The sequence below is a fragment of the Macrosteles quadrilineatus genome, unplaced genomic scaffold (assembly GCF_028750875.1).
Source record: "Macrosteles quadrilineatus isolate MER2022 unplaced genomic scaffold, UCM_ALF_1.0 Scaffold_7__1_contigs__length_78375512, whole genome shotgun sequence".
Taxonomy (NCBI): domain Eukaryota; kingdom Metazoa; phylum Arthropoda; class Insecta; order Hemiptera; family Cicadellidae; genus Macrosteles; species Macrosteles quadrilineatus.
Genome location: NW_026542600.1, coordinates 44482403 through 44507236, shown reverse-complemented (window position 1 = coordinate 44507236; position 24834 = coordinate 44482403). Strand labels below are relative to the sequence as shown.

At 38.8% G+C, this 24834-nt stretch overlaps 1 protein-coding gene across 1 annotated transcript in view; it reads left to right on the top strand.

Annotated features, from left to right (window-relative positions):
- Window positions 1-24834, top strand: part of LOC128998941 (mothers against decapentaplegic homolog 6) — a 35429-nt gene that overhangs the window by 3560 nt on the left and 7035 nt on the right. Inside the window, exon 2 of the mRNA XM_054425297.1 lies at window positions 8005-8055. Coding sequence (XP_054281272.1) covers window positions 8005-8055 — 51 coding nt within the window. The remainder of the gene's footprint in view (window positions 1-8004; window positions 8056-24834) is intronic.

The following is a 24834-nucleotide window of genomic DNA, read 5'->3' as shown; positions in this document are numbered from 1 at the left end:
GACATTTTGCTCTACAATGGAAATTTTGTGTAGTATGGAATAATCAAAGTTCAGGGGGGAAAACATTTTGTGATGAATAAACAAAAATATATCATAATAAATTTGAAAAAGAATTTTATAGAAATATTTGTTGTCTGGCAATTCCCATACTAGGACCCTACAATTTGTAGATGTATATGTAGTCTTTAAATTAAAAATAATAATTACTAAATTATCGTATACCTAACTCCAGATATTATCTGTTCCCGTAAACGTATGTTTTTAGAAAAAACCACCCCCCCCAAGGGGGGAGGGAAATCATCATAAAAAATTATCTTTAACTATGCTAAATTCTTAAACATAAGAATACAATTGGTTTAATGCAAACAGAAAATTTTTTGCTCAGCTTAAGACTCATCTAGGTTTTATTGAAGAGCATCATTACTAGGATGAGATGATGTGATAGATGTCAAAGTTATGCAAACATTAGTAAGTACTTCGAGGCGTGCTGTCTATTTGTGAACGTATTTTCCCCATCCATGCCTTTTCTATTCGAGTTGATTAAAACATGATAGACACTCAGTTAGTAAATATAACTGTTTAAATGTTCTCCTTATCTAATGGGTAAACAACTACCTGCTAAATTATTTGTTACTTTTTTAATTCAAACTGCAGAATGGCAGTAACTTGTTGTTTCTTATATTTTAAAAGTGTGTGAAGGTTAGTATTGCCCAAATTGTTATCTTGTGCTTATCTAACTTCTACTAAACAGCAATAACCATTAGAGGTTTGGTATTATTGAGATGGACAGTCAGAAGTTGTTGTCAATTTTCTTCTAACTTCACTGAGGGCAGGTATGCTGTTAAAGAGACTTTGGGTAACTGGTAATGTATATTGTTTGTCCACTGATGCTTGCTGCTTATATCAACAAGTCATGATCACTGTCAATATAATCCTGAATCATCGATTTATAGCGAGAAAATAGTATTAGATCAAAGACTTCCGGAAATAACCAAATTTATTGTCATCGACGGAAGTCAACTATGTAGTTTGTCCTCGATAAACCTGCCAAAATCCTGTGGACGCGAATTTACAATTGATTAATTTAAGTGTCATTTTGCATATGTCTATTGTTATGCAAATTACCTTTTAACTTGGATGCCAGAATCCCCAATGTAAATAGCATTGGCATCAATGAGTATTTAAAAGTACAGTATACGAAATATTAATTATTGCCAAGATATTGATGTAACAAACTAAATCAGGTTTATTTATCTGCGGTCGTTACCAACACAGAAGGTTATCACTTATCATATTACGGTTGTTCATTAAGGTATAAAACGTACATGTAAATAGACAACGTGCCTACTGTTTTATTCGTTTGTTACTACTGTATATCACTTCCAGTTGTATAAGTTTCCCATAGCGTATTCTAGACTCAGTTAAGTTTTTTTCACAATAGACTTAAGTAAATAAACATGCCGTGTTTTAAATTTCATTTAATTAAGGGCTAAAACCTCTTTGTATTTGCACATATTTTACAAACGGCAGTTGTATACATTTTTATACATTGCATTGTATGGTTCCCTAAAGACTTGGGCTGTGTGTTAGCTACTAATGAAAAAAACTCGTATAACTTTTATTAATAATAATACACTTTTCAGCAATTAGCACACTTTATTTGTAAAATGCATATATACTATAGCCAATACATTTTACATACAGTACCACACTACAGCTTTGCAGAACGGGGTGTCACGGTACTCAGTACTTGAGGTACTCTTGGAACTTTAAGTAGGGATTTCGACAAGTTTACATGAAGTAGTTCTTTACATTTTCATAAATTGTGATAGTTGTATACCAACTGAATAACTTTCAATTTATTAAGTTGTTGATACATTTTGTAGTTTTTAAATATAACCAATTTATATAGGACATAATTGACCGGTATAACTTATCCATCCAGAAATATCCTTCCATTGGTCGTATAGAATTGGTCTCTCGTTTAGTTATGCAACTAAATGAGTGTTCCTTTAAGATCAAAATCGCAATTCTTACTTTCGTTTCCGACTATATACACACCGACATGATATTAAAATATGTACCATAATTGATTGTTTTGATTGAGTTGTCTGTTTTGTTACTTAGTTATCGGTACCAATGCAGTAGGGCCTATATAGTAGATTGAGCTATGATCAGCTACTATTTATTTTGGTGGTTAGCCATATGACAATCCGCATTATTTAAATTTACACACAATTAAATACCCCCGCCACTGCAAACCTGCTGAATAAGTGAATTTCCTGATGGGATTTTCGCTAAATTATATTCTTAAAATTGTCAGATTTATTCCCTATTTAAATAATTTAAAGTTCAAGGAGTACTTAGGTTTGCTGATACAGGGAAGGTAATGATGGGTGTTCGAATAAATAAATATGCCAACCTACAATAGTTTACTTATCCTCCATTAGAATAACATATGTTTTTTTATTTAACGGGGTCTTTTACATTTTCTCTGGAACCAATAGGCGCGCAACAATGCTTCAATGTACTAAATTACTTGTTTATCTCAGCGAACACAGAATAAAAAAAAAATATTCTGTGTTCGCTGGTTTATCTCTACAAAATGGTTAAGAAAGAAATAGTGAAGTATTATATTTTGAAGATCATAAATGGGAAACCGCAATTGTTAACCTATAAAATTATTAATCAATCAATCATTGAGAAGATGACGCGATTATCAAAATCCCCCATAAAACCCCGTCCCAATAATCCGACCACGATTCGAATAAACGTAGGTTCACACGTTTTTACCAAATTTCATTAAAATTGGGTAATTTTTTTCGAGTTTTTCAGCTAACAGAATTTAGATTTGTATAAACAAATGTATAGATATGAATTTGAAAGCGTGTTAAGTTTTAGCCTCTAGAGACATCAAAATTAATAAATTAAATCGGTCCTGGGTCTACATACGACAATAGCTTATTACCAATATGAGAAATTTGATTATAACTTCTTAATCTTAGTCCTATTAGATAGTTTAAAATGTAAAAGGCAACAACTTGTTTTCAACTATTGCCGACAATCGCATTTTATTACGATCGTGAGAATTACGATCAAATAAACATAACAAGTCAAAATCTGCATTTCTGTAATACTTAAGACGCCACAGAGAGCGGCAACTTGTATTTTTCAAGTGAAGAGACTAAACTCACTAAGTTGTAAATATAATTGTCTTTTTTTGGTTTGTTTTACGTTTGCCACGATTACTGGATAATGTGGCAACGTAGTTCCAAGAAAATGTATAATTTTGTATTTATTTGTTTTGAAGGAATAAACTCATTATTTCATTAATTTGGAAGACACCATTTATTTGTATAACTTCCACTAGCAAAAATTTGAAAACCCTGAAATGAAGGTAAAGTAGATCCATACCTATTTATAATTGATAAAGAGGGGCGATATTTACCGTATAGATATTTACTAAAACCACTGAAACCCAACATTTATTTCGGTCAGTTTTAACATCGGATTTAAAAGCTTTATTTTAATGTGCCGTCATTTCAAACACACTGTTTTTTAAATTCATGACTTGTAGCTGAAAATAGTTATATCGCTTCCTATATCGGCCTGACGTTGTTTCTTTTGTGTATATAGGGAGCGTGATATAGATACTAGCGATATTCTCTTGTAGAAATTTAAGTCCTCAGTAGAAACTAGTTTATGAACAACCCTACATGGAATAATCTAGTTGTTTTAATTAACATGAAATTCAGTGAGTATACCATTTACATTATTATAATGTTAACAAATATTTAAGTACTATTTTCAATGAGACAGTGCATGATTTTAACAGGTGATTATATAATGTGTAACGCCTAAAAACCATTTCCTAATTCATTACACGTAACAAATACAAATGCAAAGGTTCATCTTTAACCAGTAAAATTTTAAACATATGCGTTTGGGGAATCAAATCAATCAAAAGCCTTAGCAGAAGGAGGTTTTGGATGAAATCACATACGCTATGAAAGGGGATCGAATATTCCCGTAATTTCTCACTATTCCGATCGCTAACCTCTAGGCTAGAATCGTACCTCTTAAAACACCTTATACTGTACATTCAAGAAGGTCCTTCGTAAATTTGAATCTCCTAACCTGTAACAAATCTTCTAATTATCCGGTAATGTGGAATTCAGAGATACTTTGATGAAAACAACTTTGATGATGTTTAACTACCGACTGTCTCTGTATATTTCCAACCCTACATAGCCTACTAGGTAGTTGGTTATATGATATTGGATACAATAAATCATTGACTTTCATATACGTTAGCACGGTAACGTAAAATGATGTGATTAAATTCGGTACAAACATGTAAACCTATATTTTAACTAGTTTGCGAACAACCATAATCGGACTATGAAATGGAAGCTATGAGAGAATGTATCAGGTATAATTGGGGGTTTCCAGTTTTGAACTCCAAAACATAAATATGCAATTTCTCTCTAAACTATTTTGTATAAGTTAAAAATAAATATTATTTTACAGTATATCGATAATTAGTATAATTTGTTGTACGCCTAACAGTTACGGAGAAAGGTAAACAAATGTAAATTAAATATCCCCATATTATTAGAATAAAGAATAAATAAACTGACGGAGTTTGCTTGTCTATGGATATACTGTATTTTGATCAAATTTGGCAAGTTTTCGTACAGTTACCTAACAATGTACATGTTCTCTCACTGATTTGAGAAAGCAAAGTGGCCAATTCGCTCATCAGTGAGACAATGTTAACATGTTAACATTGTCTCACTCTAATTACTTTGTCTCAGTCCAGATTTGCAACGTGAAGGCACGAAATAGTGAGCGCGTAACATGCAGGCAACGTCGTATGCGCGAGAAAAACGTTGGCAGCACTGGCTGTAAATCAGCTGGTCAGCTGTTGTACTGTCGTATTTGTCACTTGACATTAAATGTTATATTAAAAGTTCACTTCTGTGTAAAAATAGGTTATGTTTCTTCACCAATTTATTTGTTTTATGGTAACTGTAGGAAAAGTATAATGTGCAACTCGAGTTCAAAGAACAATTGCCTCACTCGAGAAACCATTCCTCACTCGCCTACGGCTCGTGAGTAAGGATTTCTCTCGAGTGAGTCAATTGCTCACTTTTCTCACTAGTTGCACAAATAACTATTTCTTCATACCAAGCTTTTAACAATTAAATAAAAACAGTTTATTACTTTCCCTGTAGTAGCAAACCTATATATAAGCAATCGTTAAAATTTATGTTATTTATAGCAAATAAATCTGATGATTTTAGGAAATATTTTAGAACTGAAAAGTTTGCCGCGGACTTTGTCAGAGATACTATTCGCTGCTGGTTTGGTGTGTATGTGTAGTGTAGATGGTGCCTGGTGCCTGGTGCCTGATGGTCGCTGTTTAGACTACACTACCTACCTAACGTGATGTGGCTCATGGCGCCGCCGCGACGTGACTCAACAAGTAAACATCACCAAAAACACTCGCAAATCCTCCTTTACACAGTTACAGTTGGATAATCTCGATTATCCTACACTCATAGGCCCGGAACTCCGACACCTAAATAAATCGCAGTTTTCCATATAAATTTTACATAATAAACGAAAGCTAAGTTTTAGCTTTATTATGCACTCATAGTATTTTTGGCGTAGATAGCTTACCTACGTACATTACGCAAACATTTGCATCTAGGATGGTTCTACATCGTTCTCTAGGTGAATTATTTTTGCTCTTTTGAATGTGTTCACTATGTTTATGACTGGATGTAGCATATTTGTTTTAATTTATAAATAGTACATTATACACTCAGACGTTCCGCCAATTACTATAATTAGTAACTATAACCATTGACTATTGGATACAGAAGAAGACATCCCATCTATATGGATCAGCTGTCGCCAAATTTTTACTAAAAAGAATGTAGTTGTGCGAGCCAGTCACAGATTGCGCTAGTATCTAAAACTCTATTTTGTACCTTATTTTTTGTTACTGACATAGTTGCTGGGTCACAACAGTTGCTATAGCTCATAATAAGTCATTCCATCAGTTTGACTTGGTAAAAACCATCGTGTAATCAGCAGAAATCAGTAATTTAGATCAGCGCAATCTGTAGGTGGCTCACATCAACTAAAACAAATTGTATTAAAAACCTGGCTACAACTTTAACATGGGGATGGAATGCCTAGTTGTTGTATTAATAGTCAAAGCTATACTTTACTTAAATGTGTATAATTTCTTTATCTAATGGTAAGGGGGTTTTATGGCGATTCCCAAATGTCGCCGTTCCTGGATACAGTACCACTACAGCAACGAGATACAGTTAGCAACAGTTGGTCAGTGCTCCAGGAATGGTGGGCGATTCACGTGTCACTTGAAATTATTTTATGTACGTCGATGAGAGTTTGTAGAGTGCCTTAAGGCAAAATACGCTTTGCTTTAGTTAATGCGTGTTTTATTTATTTACTTTACCAATCATTTTATGAAATGAATAGGCGTTTTTTATTAAACCATTTTTCATAAGTTGAATAGATAATGTATCAAATTTCCCCAATTCTACCCAAGGTGACATTTGCACCTCCACTATAACTAAATCGATCTTAAAGACATCGCGATATTATTAGATGACATTGCGAATCTGCTCATGTGTCTACAGTATCTCGCTGACACATGTTTTGCTGAGTAGCCGGTTCTCTTCTTCAAGTATTTGTCAACTCATCTGTTTAAACAATACATGCAGCGTATTCCATACTTCTCTTCCGCATTGGGAAATTTGGCCAATCTTTTTCTAATCCTCGAAGCTATTAAAACACCGTTCTTCTATGCTTTAATATTTTGATTTCACATACTCAGATGTAGCCAATTGTATATTTCTCCACCGCATTAGACAATTTGACCAAGCTTCCCAATATCCTTGTAACGGCTCGCCGCGTCGGTACGCCAAGATACTAGGTCCATACCGCCACCCGGAGGAATTCCAAACTTTTTGGACCGCGGGAGGGAACTGGTTTCTCGAGAGCGTGTGATTTGCCCAGCCCGGATTAAGTGAGTTGGCCTTGGTTGCAGTTACGCAATGGTCCAGCGCGACTGCCGCACGCTGCACGTCGCACGGCGTGATAGACTATCAGATCATTCCAAGTCATCGGGAAATCCAAGTTGAAGAATAAGCCAAATGTAGGACCTAGCAGAGGCTCTAATCAAGTAGAGGTGTACAGAATATAGGACAGGGTGTAGATGACTCTTAGGACTCTTCGAATGAGCGTTTAAGTAGATTATATACGGAATGTGTATTTCGCATTGAAGTAAGTACATTAGTACAACCGTTCAGTTCAATGCTCTTGATTAGGACTGTATTTTTTTGTTAAACTTTTTTGTCAAATCGAGTCTTTTTTTTCATTGCACCAGGTATTCTCAGCTGTTCCAATTCTTTCCGGATTACTGTTGGAAAAGCTTTGCTGAATTCAGAAGTCGCCGCTGGTTCGACAAAGTTGAAATACTGACAGTAGTTCTGTTACTCAGTGTGTTGTACATTTTTTTCAGTTTATACAGTCCATTACTCCCACATCACAATCCAAGCAAAAAAATCAAAGGAACCACCTGAAATATGTTAATTAATAGCAAAATTATACTAGTAACGCGACCTTTATTACTGTAAAAGCTCAGCATTTGCCAATATGCAATGGTAAATAAATCAGCACGGATAATTCTTTGACTACCAGAAGCTATATACTCAAGAAAATTAACATTTTTAGCACTGGGTACTAAATTGAAATGGCAGACAAATCGTTTTTAGGATAAGGCAAAACCAATAATAAATGTTAAAACTTGTGATGGTGTTGTTCTTTAGTTTTTGTAACCGAACTGAAAGAGTCGAAAGCATACTAAGCTGCATGATTATAATTGAGATTAATTAATTGTTAGTTAATTGAGATTAGTTAATTGTTGCCATGTAGTTTATCAGTACAGTACTAACAATGTTGCAGACCGAGCCCCGAGCGAAGGCGGCGGATCACGCTGTTCACTCACCACTGAAGGTAAGACACCAGATACTTAGTCAATTTATATCTTTTAATACACTATATAAACAACGGTCAAGTCTTTTGAGGCTACTTAACCAGAATACCTTTATTCTGTACAATTGTATTACATAGATAGAATGACCGAAATGGAATTCCTCTACATAAAAACGTACCTTGATTCAGTTGGTTCAGTATGCCTCCAAGATGAATGCAAAACGAACAGGGTTGGCGGCATAAAAGAATGACCACCTGATAATCTAATGGTCACCAAATCCTGACTAGAAGCTCAAATTCGAATCTAGATGAACATGGTCGATTAACGGTGATTTCTATAACAGCGCGGTGACGCCAAGAAAGTAACCAGCGTTGAGACCTCTCGCTTTAAACACGCCAAAACAGAGACGAATTACTCACTTTTGATCTCAAAACGAAGCCATTACGAAATGCTTGCAAGTGTCAATCCGCAATAGGGTTTCTCCATGAGCTATTGTGTATTGGAGTGTTGAAGGTCAAATTGTCAGTGTCAGATTGCAGCTGTCCATCTCTAGATGACCACTTGAGACCCACTCTGCTACTTACTTGCACCAGTTGACAGGACAGTAGACGGTCGTCCATTTACATGGCTATGGCCAGCTGTATCTGTATAGCGTCTTCCTCTAATGTATGTTATCTACGCGCTCCAGTTTTGACGGTTTTGACACGCGTTTATTTGAAACTTTTAAATGTATATTTTAGTGCCTAGGTTTTTTTGCTCCCTGTGTGATTTTATATCAACTGTGTGTTTCCATGGTTTTCAAATCGAACAGTGAACTGCTTACTTGTTGCCAATTCATTTTTTTTATGTGTTGCGAGATGATAACAGCGTGGGAAATATTTGTCTTTCGTGTGGGATGTTTAACTTCATCCAGTGGTGGTTCTAGGACCTTGACAAGGGGGAGCTAATGGGGGCGTTCCACACTAGAAGGCTGGTCTGGGCCCCCACCCTGGACAATTTGCTATTTTGAACGTCTAGAACTGTGTCCAAAAACCTCCGTTATGTTTTTATGATGAAATGTATAACTTATATGTATAACGTATGAAATGTATGTTTACATTTATATTTTAGGGACCAATCGGGGCGGGGAGCTTTAGCCCCTATAGCTGCCCCCTTAGAACCGCCACTGACTTCATCCAAATTTTCTTACTATTCATAGTTTCAATAAACTGTTCCTAATTGTTTATTAAGTGTTTGTTGCACCGTAGGTATTTCCATACAGAATAGACCATTACAATTAACGCATTACCATTAAACTCTGAAATGGTGGTGAGGCAACGGACCAATTTAATGTAATTTTCCGTTGTCTTCGCTGCCTACTCTTAAGTTTTGTTGGCAACCTACCACTGTTTGGGTGGCTTTGGTAAGGTTGCAGATCTAGCTCTATGTCGAAAATGTGAGTTTACGCCTGGAACCTAGGAGCCAGTCAACGCGTCACTGACTCAGGTTCCCCCACGGCCGCCTACGGGGAACCGTCCAAACCGTACACGAGGGACCGCTCAGACTGCGACCCAAAAGGCCCCCCAGAAGCCGCTCCACTTTCTACTACTTCACGACAACTTTTAAACGCGCCATACGTATTTTTTCAAGTCAGAATAAAATCTATAACTACAAACTAATCTACTTTAATTATTGTTTAGGTGATTTATGACATTATTTCTGACCATTTTTCATCCAGATTAGAAAAAAACAAGTTTTCTCGACGTTTTGTGATCCAGAATCTGATGCCATCCTCAGGTGGGCAAGTACCTTACCATTACAAGATTAGTTCACAAACCCAGCCAACGTTTACGTTGGAAATCACAAAAACACTGAGACATCTGTATAGTAGTTAAAACAAGAAAACAAACCCCTGAAAGAAAACAATAACTAGAAAAAATAGAGGGTTGACGCAACTCTGTGGACACGTCTCCACTAGATGATGGGCTCAAGTGAGACTGCTATATTTTACATTACTCATTATTATGTACTAAATAAAACTTTCCAACTTAGGCCTACGCTTTATTCTTACTTCGAGTTATAGTGTTCGCAAAACTGTCGGAAACATTTGATAAAGTGTATGACCTAGACAATAAAATATGTATTGTAGGCATATTAACAGTTGATTGACAGATCCATAAGTGCAGCCGTGTTTAATTCGTCGAATAGTAAATATTAGCAGATGCAGTGGTATGCAACATGCAGTGTAGGCCGTAATATTCTCAGAAACAACAGAAAGGAGGATTGAGGAAAGTGAGGAGTGTGTTAAAGATGTTCGGGTCGCATTCTGGTACCCAAAACAGACACATGTCGTAGGTAGGATCCTCCACTAATGCTGAATACGCGCGTTGCACGCAATAGTGCAATACATGGGAATGTACTTCTTGAAGAGTTTTACTTTTCAGTTACCCCCAAACCTAAACCAACAGGCCTACCTATTGTGCGAAGTTCTATTACCCCAAATAGTTCGATATTATAGTCACAAAAGTTGTACACCAACCGAATAATTTGGTAAACACACCAAGCCATACTCCACATTAGAGGATTGGTCAGAATAACAGAATAGCAAACTTGATTATTATTTTATCCACGGGATTATAGCGGACGCGAACATTTTCCGTCGTGATAAGTAAAAAGCTACGTTTTCACGACGTCTTACCTATCGTGATGGGAAATGTCAGTAATAATCTCTTGTTTAAAGTTAACTAATTATAATTTAAAATGACCTTAAAACAACGAATTGATTGTTACTTGTGGGTTGTTGACTGAACGTATTGGTAGAACACCAGGGTGTAAATGAATGAAATAATATGTTTATTTTCCACATAATATACAGATTTATAAAATACATACTTTTATACGTAACGATTACAAAAAATAAACTAAAACTAACATAAAAAGGACATTTCTGTATTAACTTATTGATTTATTTTTTAAGAAAATCAGCAGACCTAGGCAAGCTGCCTGTGCGTCTGCTGGGTTGCTATAAAAAAAATTAATAAACCAAATCATTATGGAATTATTTGAAAATTAAAATAAATGTGGCTTCAAATATATTAGTTTAGGGAAAACACTGTTTATACATACACCGTGCTAAGATACCGGCGTAGACCTATTTCGTACCAGGACAAATTATCCACTTTTAGTTTTATTTCTTACCGTAAGTCGGAGTTAGAACTAAACTGTGAATGCTATAACAATTATCCCGTAGGCTACAGTCTTACCCTGCTATTGGCTTAATTTAGACGGGTTGGGCAGTCTAGCCGTAGCTCTCGATCAAACAATTGGGGCCCAAAAAAACCGTCTGCGCCGTGTAATTCAGCCCAATCCCGATAATAATAATAAGGCGCAGCGACGACCCTCTTGAAATCTGGGTTCCCCTACAAATCATGCCTCCCAAATCCTCGTGTGTCTAACGGTTCACTCACATCTCATCGTACACGAATATTATGTTACGTATGCTGTAAATTGTGATTCCATGTAATATACCGGGTGTCCGAAAAAGAACTGAAGCATTTTAAGGGCAAATACTGATAACAAAATATAAGGGACTAAGTTAAATGTTTTATATATTTATTTAAAGCTTAAATTCGCAAGTTTTATTAGAAACTTAGTAAAGCATGAGCACCATTAGTGGCCCGGCATAAATCTAAGTGAAATTTGACCTCTTCCCAGGTTTTGTTCAGGGGATATAAACGGCGCCATTTAGTGTTACATGTTAGATGGGTATTTTTCCCAGAGTTGGGTGACATTGAGATGGGGAATGGCCCTGTTTATTTTCAACGGAGTGCCGCCACACTACAGTTTGCAAGTGTACGAGGAGCGCTGGATACTCGTTTCTACGATTGGTGGTCCAATGACCTCCTAGGAGTCCAGATATGACTCCTCTGGACTTTTTCCTTGGGGGGGGGGGGGGCATTAAAGAATGATGTCTACTTGGTGCAGATTCGGGATCTGAATCACCTCCGACAGAGAATAGTCGAATGTGTTGGTGCAACATCCACTGAAGCACTGACCATTACCTGGGAAGAGGTCAAATTTCGCTTAGATTTATGCCGGGTTACTAATGGTGCTTATATCGAGTTTCTAATAAAACTTGAGAATTTAAGCTTTAAATACATATACAAAACATTAAACATAGGTAGTCTCTTATTTGGTATCAGTATTTGCCTTACACCCGGTATTTTAGGGGAATGTCGTATTTCAGATTCGTTAAGTATTGGAACAGTTAAAATCAATTATTACAGTCTGTTTATTACGTATAGCTGGTCTTGCAAAACAAGTTTGTTTGGTTTGAATTTCGAGTCCATGCCATTGGTTGAACAACGTATCCAACCAACGTGTTGTTGATGTGTTCAGGTTCACTTACTTGTGCGATGTGCTGCTCGGCGTCGTCACGAGGTGACGTCATCGCAAACAATCAATTTTTAATTAGCTACTTGATTAGCTACTTTGTGGCGATAGCGACCGCTTTCGTTCTGGCGCCGGCTGCCGCGTCGCGCCGTTGCCCACCAGACACCGCACTCGCACTGGCTGTATACTGTACAGTATAGACTTTATATTGATTCTATACTATCGAGTGTGTTAAACTGTAGCTAAGTATCAACTATGTTCTACAGTATATCGATAACAGATGTTACAGTTAAATACATATTGACGGTATGCGTACGTCTATGACTGAACAGTGGTTCGAGGATTTATTGTGATGTTTTTGGCTACTGATAGTGTTGATATCTCGAGTGTACCTCGTACGATGTGTCTCGCCTGGTCGTCCTCTAAACGGCCTTCTCACCACTCACCACTCACCGTTATCACCTACATTGGCATTACTGTCATTGTCATTTGACGTTTGCATTCAAATTTAAGTTCCCCTTTACCTTAGAACGGTTCTTCGTTAGCAGCAGTTTTCATAACGCTTTTAAAACTACGTCTACGCAACAAACTAAAATGGATTTCAATTGAAAACACTTCCAACATAATAAAATATTGACATATTAATCATTGAATATCGGCAGTAATTTGCCGTTTGCATTTATATAATGTTAGGTTGTAATTTTTAAAAGAATCTATTTCAGCCGTTTTTTTGGCTATGTCTTAGTGTCTTTTGGATTAAAATTTTGTTTTAGTCTGCGTCTACTTTGACCAAATGGTTGACTATAAATCATCAACATCGAGTTTAAGAATGCATTAGATCGTTTAATTGAAATTGGGCTCCACACAAATGACGCGCACGTATATATATATATATATATATATATATATATATATATATATAGGCACTAAACCAAAGAATCTTCATAACGAGTGTGAGAATATTGATGTAATATCAATGTTCTGCTTCCATTAACATTTTGTTACCTTGTAAAACCTATTTCTTTTATGAAAGAATAGTATTTACTTGTCGAAGTTTCCTGTTGTTTTTGTGAATGTTCGTTTCATATACAGTACCATACAATATTTCCTCCCATATGGGATAGTGGAAAAAGGACGACACAGTTTGAAATTGAGAATTCATAGCGTTTTATTGCTAAAGGTGTTTTTAACGAGACCTTTGAAATTCTGGAAAAACTGTTATAAACATCCTTCAAACATACGTTCAAGAGCCATTGTCAAGTTGGCCATTGGTTGTTGGGGGATTCAAATAGTGTTGCTGGAAAGTAAATAAAAGCACGTCTAGTAACACACTTTGAAAGATATGTTTACACTCATACTGTCAACTCACAAGTCGGTGAATACATACATGGCAAGTATTGAATAGTGTTACAAGACAGTATCAAGGTTTATTTCAAGTTGTTGATTAGGATTTTAGGCGCAGGTTATCGATTAATGCCTGTTACATTCTCCTATTATAGTCATATTATCGAACGTAAGTCGCTTCGTTGAGCGGTTTGTTTGTTTACATCTCGACCCGAAATAGCAGTCAGGGATAGGAGGCCACTGGCTAACTTCAATACCCATTGTTATTCAAATCTGTCGTTTATTGTGATCGAGTTATTATTTAAAGCCGTGGCCGTACGTGATGTTTCGAGGTTTCTTATAATAGAACGATTCAGAAATGGCGGCGTGTTTCATTTAGTCGCATGCATACTGAGACAGATTTATATGCAGTACGTGTTTTCAATGGCCCTTGCCTAACTTTGTGAGTACCGCATTAAACACGCATTACAGTTTATAATTTAATCTTTTGTTGTATTGTTATATTAAGCATTTTTACAATGGCCGCTGAAGTGTTCTTTGTCTCAAGTAAGTAACATAGTCGAAATGTTAAGGAAAATTTTCCCGCAAATCATTATTACCGGTAACTAAAAACGTGTGAACTGTTTTTAAACTATGCCAACCCCACCATACATGCGTAAGGAAATTATTATTTATCCTGTACAAACTTGTGAGGACTTATTAACTTATTTCCTCGAGTTTCATATGATTTTAAGGCATCGACATTGCTTACATTTTCATAGTAATCAATGTTTCATATGTTGGAGCAATATTTGGTTATAACAGGTTAATACCATAAATGTAACTACAGTAATGTGGTAATTTTTGTAACCTAACAAAATTACAAAAAAATTAACTTAACTTTTGTGTCGGATGGTGAGGAAAGAGACGGACGGGACAGATTATCGCGTTATTACTTTTTACGGGCGTGCGGTGGCGCTAAGTTTCCCGGAGCAGTCGAGCATGTGTGTGTGCGTGTGTGCGTGTGCGCGCGGTTGGTAGACGAGACTTGGCAACGTCGCAGACGACGGTGTGGCAGCGTTGCGGCCGCCTGGCGCCGGCGTTATCGGTACACTCGCGGCTCCGTGCGATAGACCCCACTGGTACACGTACGCGCTATTTATATATCGGTCAATTATTTCTTGTTTATCTGTTTGCGGATAATCTGCTTTCGCCCCTCTACGCGGCACTGTGCCGTCTACTTGATTTATGACAGTTTATTGTTACGAGAAATCCGCTTACAGCTTAACTTTAAAATGTGATATAAAACTTTTAACACTGGTTACAGTGGGAACAATTAAAAATTATTTGAAATTTAAAGACGTCTGCCATTTTTGAGAATAGTAAATGGCACGAAACCAATATATCAGTGTGAATAGATATCGTAGAGTATCATTGAGTGAACGCGCTTTGTAGCAGCTACGGTTTACATTTCTTACCATCATTTGTTAACATATCCTTACGATCTTTTGAACTTCACACCCGAGTAATATATCGTATAAAAATATTGTTTCAAACTAGAATTAATAGCTTTTGAAATTCAAGACATATAAAACATATATGACCTTTTAATTATGTACAGTAATTTTTTTTGCACTATACAATTTCTTTGTGGATTATATTAAAACTATATGTGGAATTGATGTTATATGATAGTTACAGTACTATGTATTAGGATTTAAGGCAACGTATTAGACAATAACATTGATTTTATTCCCGGGACTTTCCATTTCAAAATAAATTATTTAAAACAAATGTATATATTGTTTCGAATATGTATATTGTAAACAATTTTTGAAATAAAACAGATTTTGATTTGATATGAAAACTTGCTCAATATGTATGTAATATTAGATTAACGTACAATAATTTAAAATAGAATCATATCAATACGAATGACAAAATAATAAATCCAATTTGAAAGGTAAGGTTTAAGTAATTAAAACCCTTTGAAGTACTATTTCTGTCAATGACATACTTCACTATTATGAAGCATTTGCAATTAACAATAACATAACATAATTTAAAGAAGCACCATGCACCAAGTCACAATGGTCGTAAGATAAGATAAGAGGGCGCGTGAGGTTTACAATGGTCATGACGACTTACAATCAAGATAGCCTAACGCGAACATCAACCATATCAACCACACTCTGCCACAAATACTGTCGTCTATTTGTTGCTTAGGTAACCAGGTAAATGTTTGTTTTATGTGAGTTGGGAAGTACGGCTATTGTACCAGTGCATAGTGCAGTGGTGCATTGTCTTTAGTGAATTTATTACAATACAAATCGGCAAATGTTAAAGTTACGGAACAACTGTCTAAGCCAAAAGCATTCAAATTACGCAAAAGCGAATAATTATACAGCTGTATTCGAGTGTTAATGAACTCGCTATTTATAACCGGCATTTTTAAGTGTATCAGATTTTTTGGTTCACAGTAAGTTGTTTACACGTCACTGGCTGATAGACAGTAAAGGTAGGCTTAGGCTACATGCAGTACGTCACGTTGGAATCAAATCATAATTATTGAGGTTGCAAATGAGTGACCTACTAATTGATAGGCTACAATTTGATGCTGCTGCAACTCGCAACCAACTGTATAATAGCCTCCCCCTTTATCTTAAATTGGAATCAGACCACTCAAAATTTAATTTAAAAGATGCATAAAAAGACAGTTAGTTAATAATCTCCTGTTACAGCATCCAAGAGTTCTTGGACCACAGAAACTGGACTGCTGTAAACCCTGGCGTATAGATAGCGACAGCTGAGCTTTGTAAATTATTTTTGTCTAGCCATAGCTTGTAAATACCTTACTGTAAATAGTGTTATAAGAATAAGGAAAACTTTATAATTTTAATACTGTACGTTTGTACCATGACTTAGGTAATGCAATATACCGGCATTAAGATCAATCGTCGAATTCTTGAAAACCGGCGCCAGCGGCTGTCCGCTATCACTCTAGTCTCGATCTTGGATATCGCTCCACGGTGCTATCATGGGACGTAATAATAATCATTTAACAATCAAGTGGCTTGGTTAATTTGTTTACCGGTCCAACCAACCCAACATACTCTAATTAATTCAGACTTATTTTGGATAGGTAGTTGTTCTGCTGTGATTTCTTGTGCTGCTATGGTTCTTGTACATTTACTTCCTGAAGTTTCTAAAACTACATGTAGCCTACTGAAAACCTACATGCAACAAAATTAATCCTAATTTCAATAGGGAAGGAGAAATTGAAACTCATTCCTCAAATGAAAAATTAAAGTAAATTTTACGACCAATAGAGTATTGAAATTTGTTTCGTGCATATTCTGTTTTTGTCCTAAAAGTGGGGTAGGATTTTACAAAGGGTAGGGGAGAAAAGCAAGAGACGTATTTTTATCTACGACTTGCCTCAGTGACGGCGCTCGGCGGCGCCAGGGCGAGACAACAAGGTCAGGCTAGGCGCCACACGGCATTGCTGTACCTTCCACGGCTAGATGGCGCCACACGGCATTGCACCTTCCACAGCTAGATGGTGCCACACGGCATTGCTGTACCTTCCACGGCTAGATGGCGCCACACGGCATTGCACCTTCCACAGCTAGATGGTGCCACACGGCATTGCTGTACCTTCCACGGCTAGATGGCGCCACACGGCTTTGCACCTTCCACAGCTAGATGGTGCCACACGGCATTGCTGTACCTTCCACAGCTAGATGGCGCCACACGGCATTGCTGTACCTTCCACGGCTAGATGGCGCCACACGGCATTGCACCTTCCACAGCTAGATGGTGCCACACGGCATTGCTGTACCTTCCACGGCTAGATGGCGCCACACGGCATTGCACCTTCCACAGCTAGATGGTGCCACACGGCATTGCTGTACCTTCCACGGCTAGATGGCGCCACACGGCTTTGCACCTTCCACAGCTAGATGGTGCCACACGGCATTGCTGTACCTTCCACAGCTAGATGGCGCCACACGGCATTGCTGTACCTTCCACGGCTAGATGGCGCCACACGGCATTGCACCTTCCACAGCTAGATGGTGCCACACGGCATTGCTGTACCTTCCACGGCTAGATGGCGCCACACGGCATTGCACCTTCCACAGCTAGATGGTGCCACACGGCATTGCTGTACCTTCCACGTCTAGATGGTGCCACACGGCATTGCTGTCCCTTCCACGGCTAGATGGCGCCACACGGCATTGCTGTACCTTCCACCGCTAGATGGCACCACACGGCATTGCACCTTCCACGTCTAGATGGTGTCACACGGCATTGCTGTACCTTCCACGGCTAGATGGCGCCACACGGCATCGTACCTTCCACAGCTAGATGGCGCCACACGGCATTGCACCTTCCACGGCTAGATGGCGCCACACGGCATTGCACCTTCCACGTCTAGATGGTGTCACACGGCATTGCTGTACCTTCCACGGCTAGATGGCGCCACACGGCATCGTACCTTCCACAGCTAGATGGCGCCACACGGCATTGCACCTTCCACGTCTAGATGGCGCCACACGGCTTTGCTATACGGATGTATGTGGACGGCTCGATGGTCACTCCTCTTGGCAAGTCTTTACTATCGGCGGCGAAGATGTACTGATCGTTGCACTGTAAGGTTTATTTACTGAGACAGTCAGTCACGAGGCGCCATGCTGCTGTGGCGTCAGGCTAGAGGCGGCCACCACCAGTTAAATAATCTACCTAGTTTTACACTTGTCACATTATCCACTTTACTGTTCGTATATCACAATACGTGTCTAATCTCGCTACCGACTTGGCATTATTCGCGTTATTATTGATTTTTGGCATTATAGCTATGCTCAGTAATATGATATCGTCTCGCCCATTAACGAAGGTATCAATTTTATGGGAATCATAAGTTCATAGACCGTGACCGCTTAACCGTTTGGAAAATTGTTGTTTTTACATGGCATTGTAGTTTAACAGACGTAACAGTGCAACTATTAAAAATTGACGTGTTTCGTAATATTTTTCACCATCGCTGTCGTATCGACAGTTGCACTACCGAATTGATCTGTTGAATTAAACATTTCAGTCTGGAAATGGTTTTTATTTTGAGTGGATAAAAATTAGGCACGTCACGATTAAAAATAACTCGATTTGGTTTTTAGCATGTGAAATGACCGATGGATGCCATAAAAGGCGTATCGGACGTATCGTGTTCGGCGAAGTGATGGGTCGCCGCGCGTAGACCCGATGTTGAGATAAACCTGCGTCCACTCAGAAGTTACGTCGGCTCTCACACGATCGTTGAAGTATCTCTGAGATTATCTATGATATTTTCACGGATGATCAGTCATCGTATTACTTTTATTTTAAAATTAATAATCTTCATAGTTGTCACATGGACATCGGTTAGTCAAAGTCAGTTTAAACGTAAACGTAATTTGAACTTTCATCAACAAGTAAAAAAGGTCCATAGTATAAACCAGTTGAAGTATTATGGCGTGGATTAGTAAGTTGTTTGTACCTCTCGTGGGATTAAACTCAATTTCTATCAGAAAATGTGTTTTCAAACCGATCGTATTGTAGGAATCGTTGAGATTGCCCTATAATTCTCCTTTGGGAATCTTGGAATACCTCTGTTACATACCAAGTACGCATTAGGTTTACAGGCATGGACAGAGAAGAAACAATATTTAAACTGCTCACAATAGAGTAAACATTTCTTTGATGTTTTGCAACAACGCAATGTGTACATAGTACAAGTAGATGACTCAATATAGGGAACATGAGTGAGGGGGTGATTTTCTCGGCTAGTGATGACCCTGATCGGACAGAGGTAAATCAAAGTCACTCATTCAAGACGCTGGTAATCTTAAGGCCCCCCATACACGTAACGATCGGCCGGCCGGCGAGGCCGGAAGGCCAAACTGAACAGTTTGGTTTGTGAAAGGAGGGTCCCCATACACGCAACGATTCGCCTGCCGGCCGGACTGAAATTTCTCCGCCTAGTTGCAAGTGTGCAGTCAGTTTTTGTACGGCAAAAACGTTTTTGTTAACTTGCTATAAGCTAGATCTTTTAAGTCCCTTTTGTGGTATGCCTTTGTTTTGACCCTCCGCCGACATTCATGCTTTCTGTATTCTTCTATAAAGGCTAGCACATGCTGATTAGTCCACGTAGCCATATTAGTACAAAGACTGAACAGAAAATAAAGTTAGGTTATGTCAATGACCGTGCCTGACCTTAAAAATGAACGTAAATAAAAAAAATAATGCTACTACTGTACTATCGGCCTTCCGGCGGCCTGCCGGCGACCCCATACACGTAACGATCGGCCTGAAGGCGGGGTTGGCCGGACGACGACTGATGGGAATCCCATCAGTCGTCGTCCGGCCAATTTGGTCGTCCGGCGGCCGGACGACGACCCCATACACGTAACGATCGGCCGGCCGGCGAGGACTGTTCAGGCCGGGCCGGCCGGCCGATCGTTACGTGTATGGGGGGCCTAAGCTAGTTCTGTATTTTACACCTCTTCGTCTCATCTACTACTATATTCGACGGTTAAAGCTCCTTGGAAACTGAATACGACGAAATTAAACTAAATTCAGCCAACATAGGCTATCTGTTGCGCCTCGTAGCAGCTTCGCACCATTGTAGACTACTGTAGTTGTTACTTGGCTACTTGCATATTCCATTCCACGTCCGGACGTATTTATTGACGTTGCCTCCAATAGAGTAAGGCCGTGTCAATAATGCAAACGTATGGAAATACGCTCGCGTGGATGGGTGTATAAATAATGACTCGGGTTACATTTGAAACGTCTTATTTAAGTCGGAAGCGATCGAAGGATTAAATTAACGACTACATGATAAATCGAGATGGGATCGCTCATTGGAACAGTGGGTCGAAAATGCCTTGCTAAACCTAGAACTCCCATCCTGGCGTCATAAGTATCGTTTGGGTTTCTACTGTGTCCAATGAACGTAGACAGTTTGTTCTCGGCGGAATGTTTGACTATATACTGTAGCTAGGTAGAGGCCGAAGGACAGAACACAAGCGGTTGTGGCGCTAGCGGTGACCGAACCCTCAAGGCCAACATCTCCACAAATATTTGACCCAACTCCTCCATTTAATTGGGACTAAAAGCCCCGGCGGACCCGAATACTCTCTACTCACTGTGCGACCCTTACTGCTCAAAATACATTCCACTGATATGATTAACCAGCCTCCTTTGAGTGCCGGTTCGTTGAGTGGTTGAATCATTCTGAGGAATTCGAAAAGAAAAGATCCTCGAGTCACCATCGGTAACTTTGTCCCGACAGAAAACTATTTATTTTGATTTAAATGTTAGCTTCCAAGTCTAACCTAGTCAATATTATAACTAGAATAGCATTACGCACTGTATATAATCACTCAGATTTGCATATACGGTCCAATGACTAGAACTTACCGTGTCAAATAATACGAACATTTCCTTACGAATTGATATAAGGTACAACCAAATAATTTATTGTATCTCCTAATACTTACTCTTAATACTCATATCTCTTACCACTGTCCAAGGTATATTGAAACGTTTCAATATACCTTGGACAGTGGTAAGAGATATGAGTATTAAGAGTAAGTATTAGGAGATACAATAAATTATTTGGTTGTACCTTATATCAATTCGTAAGGAAATGTTCGTATTATTTGACACGGTAAGTTCTAGTCATTGGACCGTATATGCAAATCTGAGTGATTATATACAGTGCGTAATGCTATTCTAGTTATAATATTGACTTGGTTAGACTTGGAAGCTAACATTTAAATCAAAATAAATAGTTTTCTGTCGGGACAAAGTTACCGATGGTCCCAAGAAGCGGTATGGCGTAGCTTGAATAATAAAATAATCAAAATAATGGGGAAAAATTGGATACAACTATTGTATGGTTAACAACAAATAGTGATCTCTTCGCTTCGAAATATACATAATTTAAAACATGAATTATGAACGTATTGTCGAAAAGCAGATTCAGATTTAGATGTGATGAAAACAGATGATAGCAGATATCTATTCGTAGACAAAACAAGGATGATTGTATAGCGATGGCGAGTTTTGACGAGACGGATGATGGTGGAGATGGTACAGAGTCGGCGTTATGCCACTGCATTGTTTACTCTGAATGCAAATAAACAGCTGCTGCATACTGGCGAGTTGTCGTCACGACGCGACGCGGCGAGGCCGGCGCCATGGCCACCATGCACCATACCATCACTATACTTGTCGTAGCCACCATACACCATACCATCCATCACTATAGCCTACTTGTCGTGGCCACTATACACCATACCATCACTATACTTGTCGTGGCCACCATGCACCATACCATCACTATACTTGTCGTGGCCACCATGCACCATACCATCACTATACTTGTCGTGGCCACCATACATCATACCATCACTATACTTGTCGTGGCCACCATGCACCATACCATCACTATACTTATCGTGGCCACCATGCACCATACCATCACTATACTTATCGTAGCCACCATGCACCATACCATCACTATACTTGTCGTGGCCACCATGCACCATACCATCACTATACTTATCGTAGCCACCATACACCATGCCATCACTATACTTATCGTAGCCACCATGCACCATACCATCACTATACTTGTCGTAGCCACCATGCACCATACCATCACTATACTTGTCATGGCCACCATGCACCATACCATCACTATACTTGTCGTGGCCACCATGCACCATACCATCACTATACTTATCGTAGCCACCATACACCATGCCATCACTATATTTGTCGTGGCCACCTTGCACCAAACCATCACTATACTTGTCGTGGCCACCATGCACCAAACCATCACTATATTTGTCGTGGCCACCATGCACCATACCATCACTATACTTGTCGTGGCCACCATGCACCATACCATCACTATACTTATCGTAGCCACCATACACCATGCCATCACTATATTTGTCGTGGCCACCATGCACCAAACCATCACTATACTTGTCGTGGCCACCATGCACCATACCATCACTATACTTATCGTGGCCACCATACACCATACCATCACTATACTTGTAGCCACCATACACCATACCATCACTATACAGTACTTGTCGTAGCCATTATACACCATACCATCACTATACTTGTCGTAGCCACTATACACCATACCGTCACTATACTTGTCGTAGTCACCATACACCATACCATCACTATACATTACTTGTCGTGGCCACTATACACCATACCATCACTATACTTGTCGTGGCCACCATACACCATACCAACACTATACTTGTCGTGGCCACCATACACCATACCATCACTATACTTGACGTAGCCACCATACACTATACCATCACTATACTTGTCGTAGCCACCATACACCATACCATCACTATACAGTACTTGTCGTGGCCACCATACACCATACCATCACTATACTTGTCGTGGCCACCATACACCATACCATATCTATACTCGTCGTAGCCACCATACACCATACCATCACCATACAGTACTTGTCGTGGCCACCATACACCATACCATCACTATACTTGTCGTGGCCACCATACACCATACCATCACTATACTTGTCGTAGCCACCATACTCCATACCATCACTATACTTGTCGTGGCCACCATACATCATACCATCACTATACTTGTCGTGGCCACCATACACCATACCATCACTATACTTGTCGTGGCCACCATACACCATACCATCACTATACTTGTCGTAACCACCATACTCCATACCATCACTATACTTGTCGTAACCACCAGACACCATACCATCACTATACTTGTCGTAACCACCATACTCCATACCATCACTATACTTGTCGTAACCACCATACACCATACCATCACTATACTTGTCGCAGCCACCATACTCTATACCATCACTATACTTGTCGTAACCACCATACTCTATACCATCACTATACTTGTCGTAACCACCAGACACCATACCATCACTATACTTGTCGTAACCACCATACACCATACCATCATTATACTTGTCGTGGCCACCATACACCATACCATCACTATACTCGTCGTAGCCACCATACACCATACCATCACTATACTTGTCGTGGCCACCATACATCATACCATCACTATACTTGTCGTGGCCACCATACACCATACCATCACTATACTTGTCGTGGCCACCATACACCATACCATCACTATACTTGTCGTAACCACCATACTCCATACCATCACTATACTTGTCGTAACCACCAGACACCATACCATCACTATACTCGTCGTAACCACCATACACCATACCATTACTTGACTGTTCCTCCCTTGCGTTTTAAGTATCCCTTAGAGACATATTTATAATATCAGCGTCATAATTGTCTGTTCTAGGGACATACTCGTTGCGTTATAAGTATCCTCTACTCTAGTGAATTATTTATAATAACAGCTTCAAAATTGTATCCTCTATTGATATATTCGTCATTGCGTTATAAGTATTCTCAAGTGATTTATTCGTCGACATTTTCTTTGCAAGTATTTTCTAGTATTCTTAATCCTTTACCTTTTAAGTAACCTTTGGTGACATATTCATCGTCCCTCGTCCCCATAGCATCCCTTATGGTGACATAATTATCATCTATCACATCGTAATATCTTTTAGTGATACGATCATCCCTCAAGTTGTAAATATCCGTTAGTGATACATTCAATGTCTCATCCAATGGTGATATCTCTGTTAGCTCTATGTTACAATACTTGTATCTGGTGACATACTCCTTGTCTCTGGAGCACACGTCCTACCGGCTTACTGACACCTCTGTTGTAATGAACTAGTTAAATGTCTTGGCTCTCAGCATATTCTAGATCATTTATATATCCTCTAGCATTATTTAACGATTACTTTGAAATAATTGTATGGCTTTATAAGCAAAATTGTAATAAAAATTAATGAAAAGTCAGCTGAACTCTCGTGCTAGTGTTCCAATGTGGAGGGGCCTAATATTAGGCATGATCTCACACTGCCTACACCCCATCTCTCCTCCTCTCTCTCTCTCTCTCTCCCTCTCTCTTTC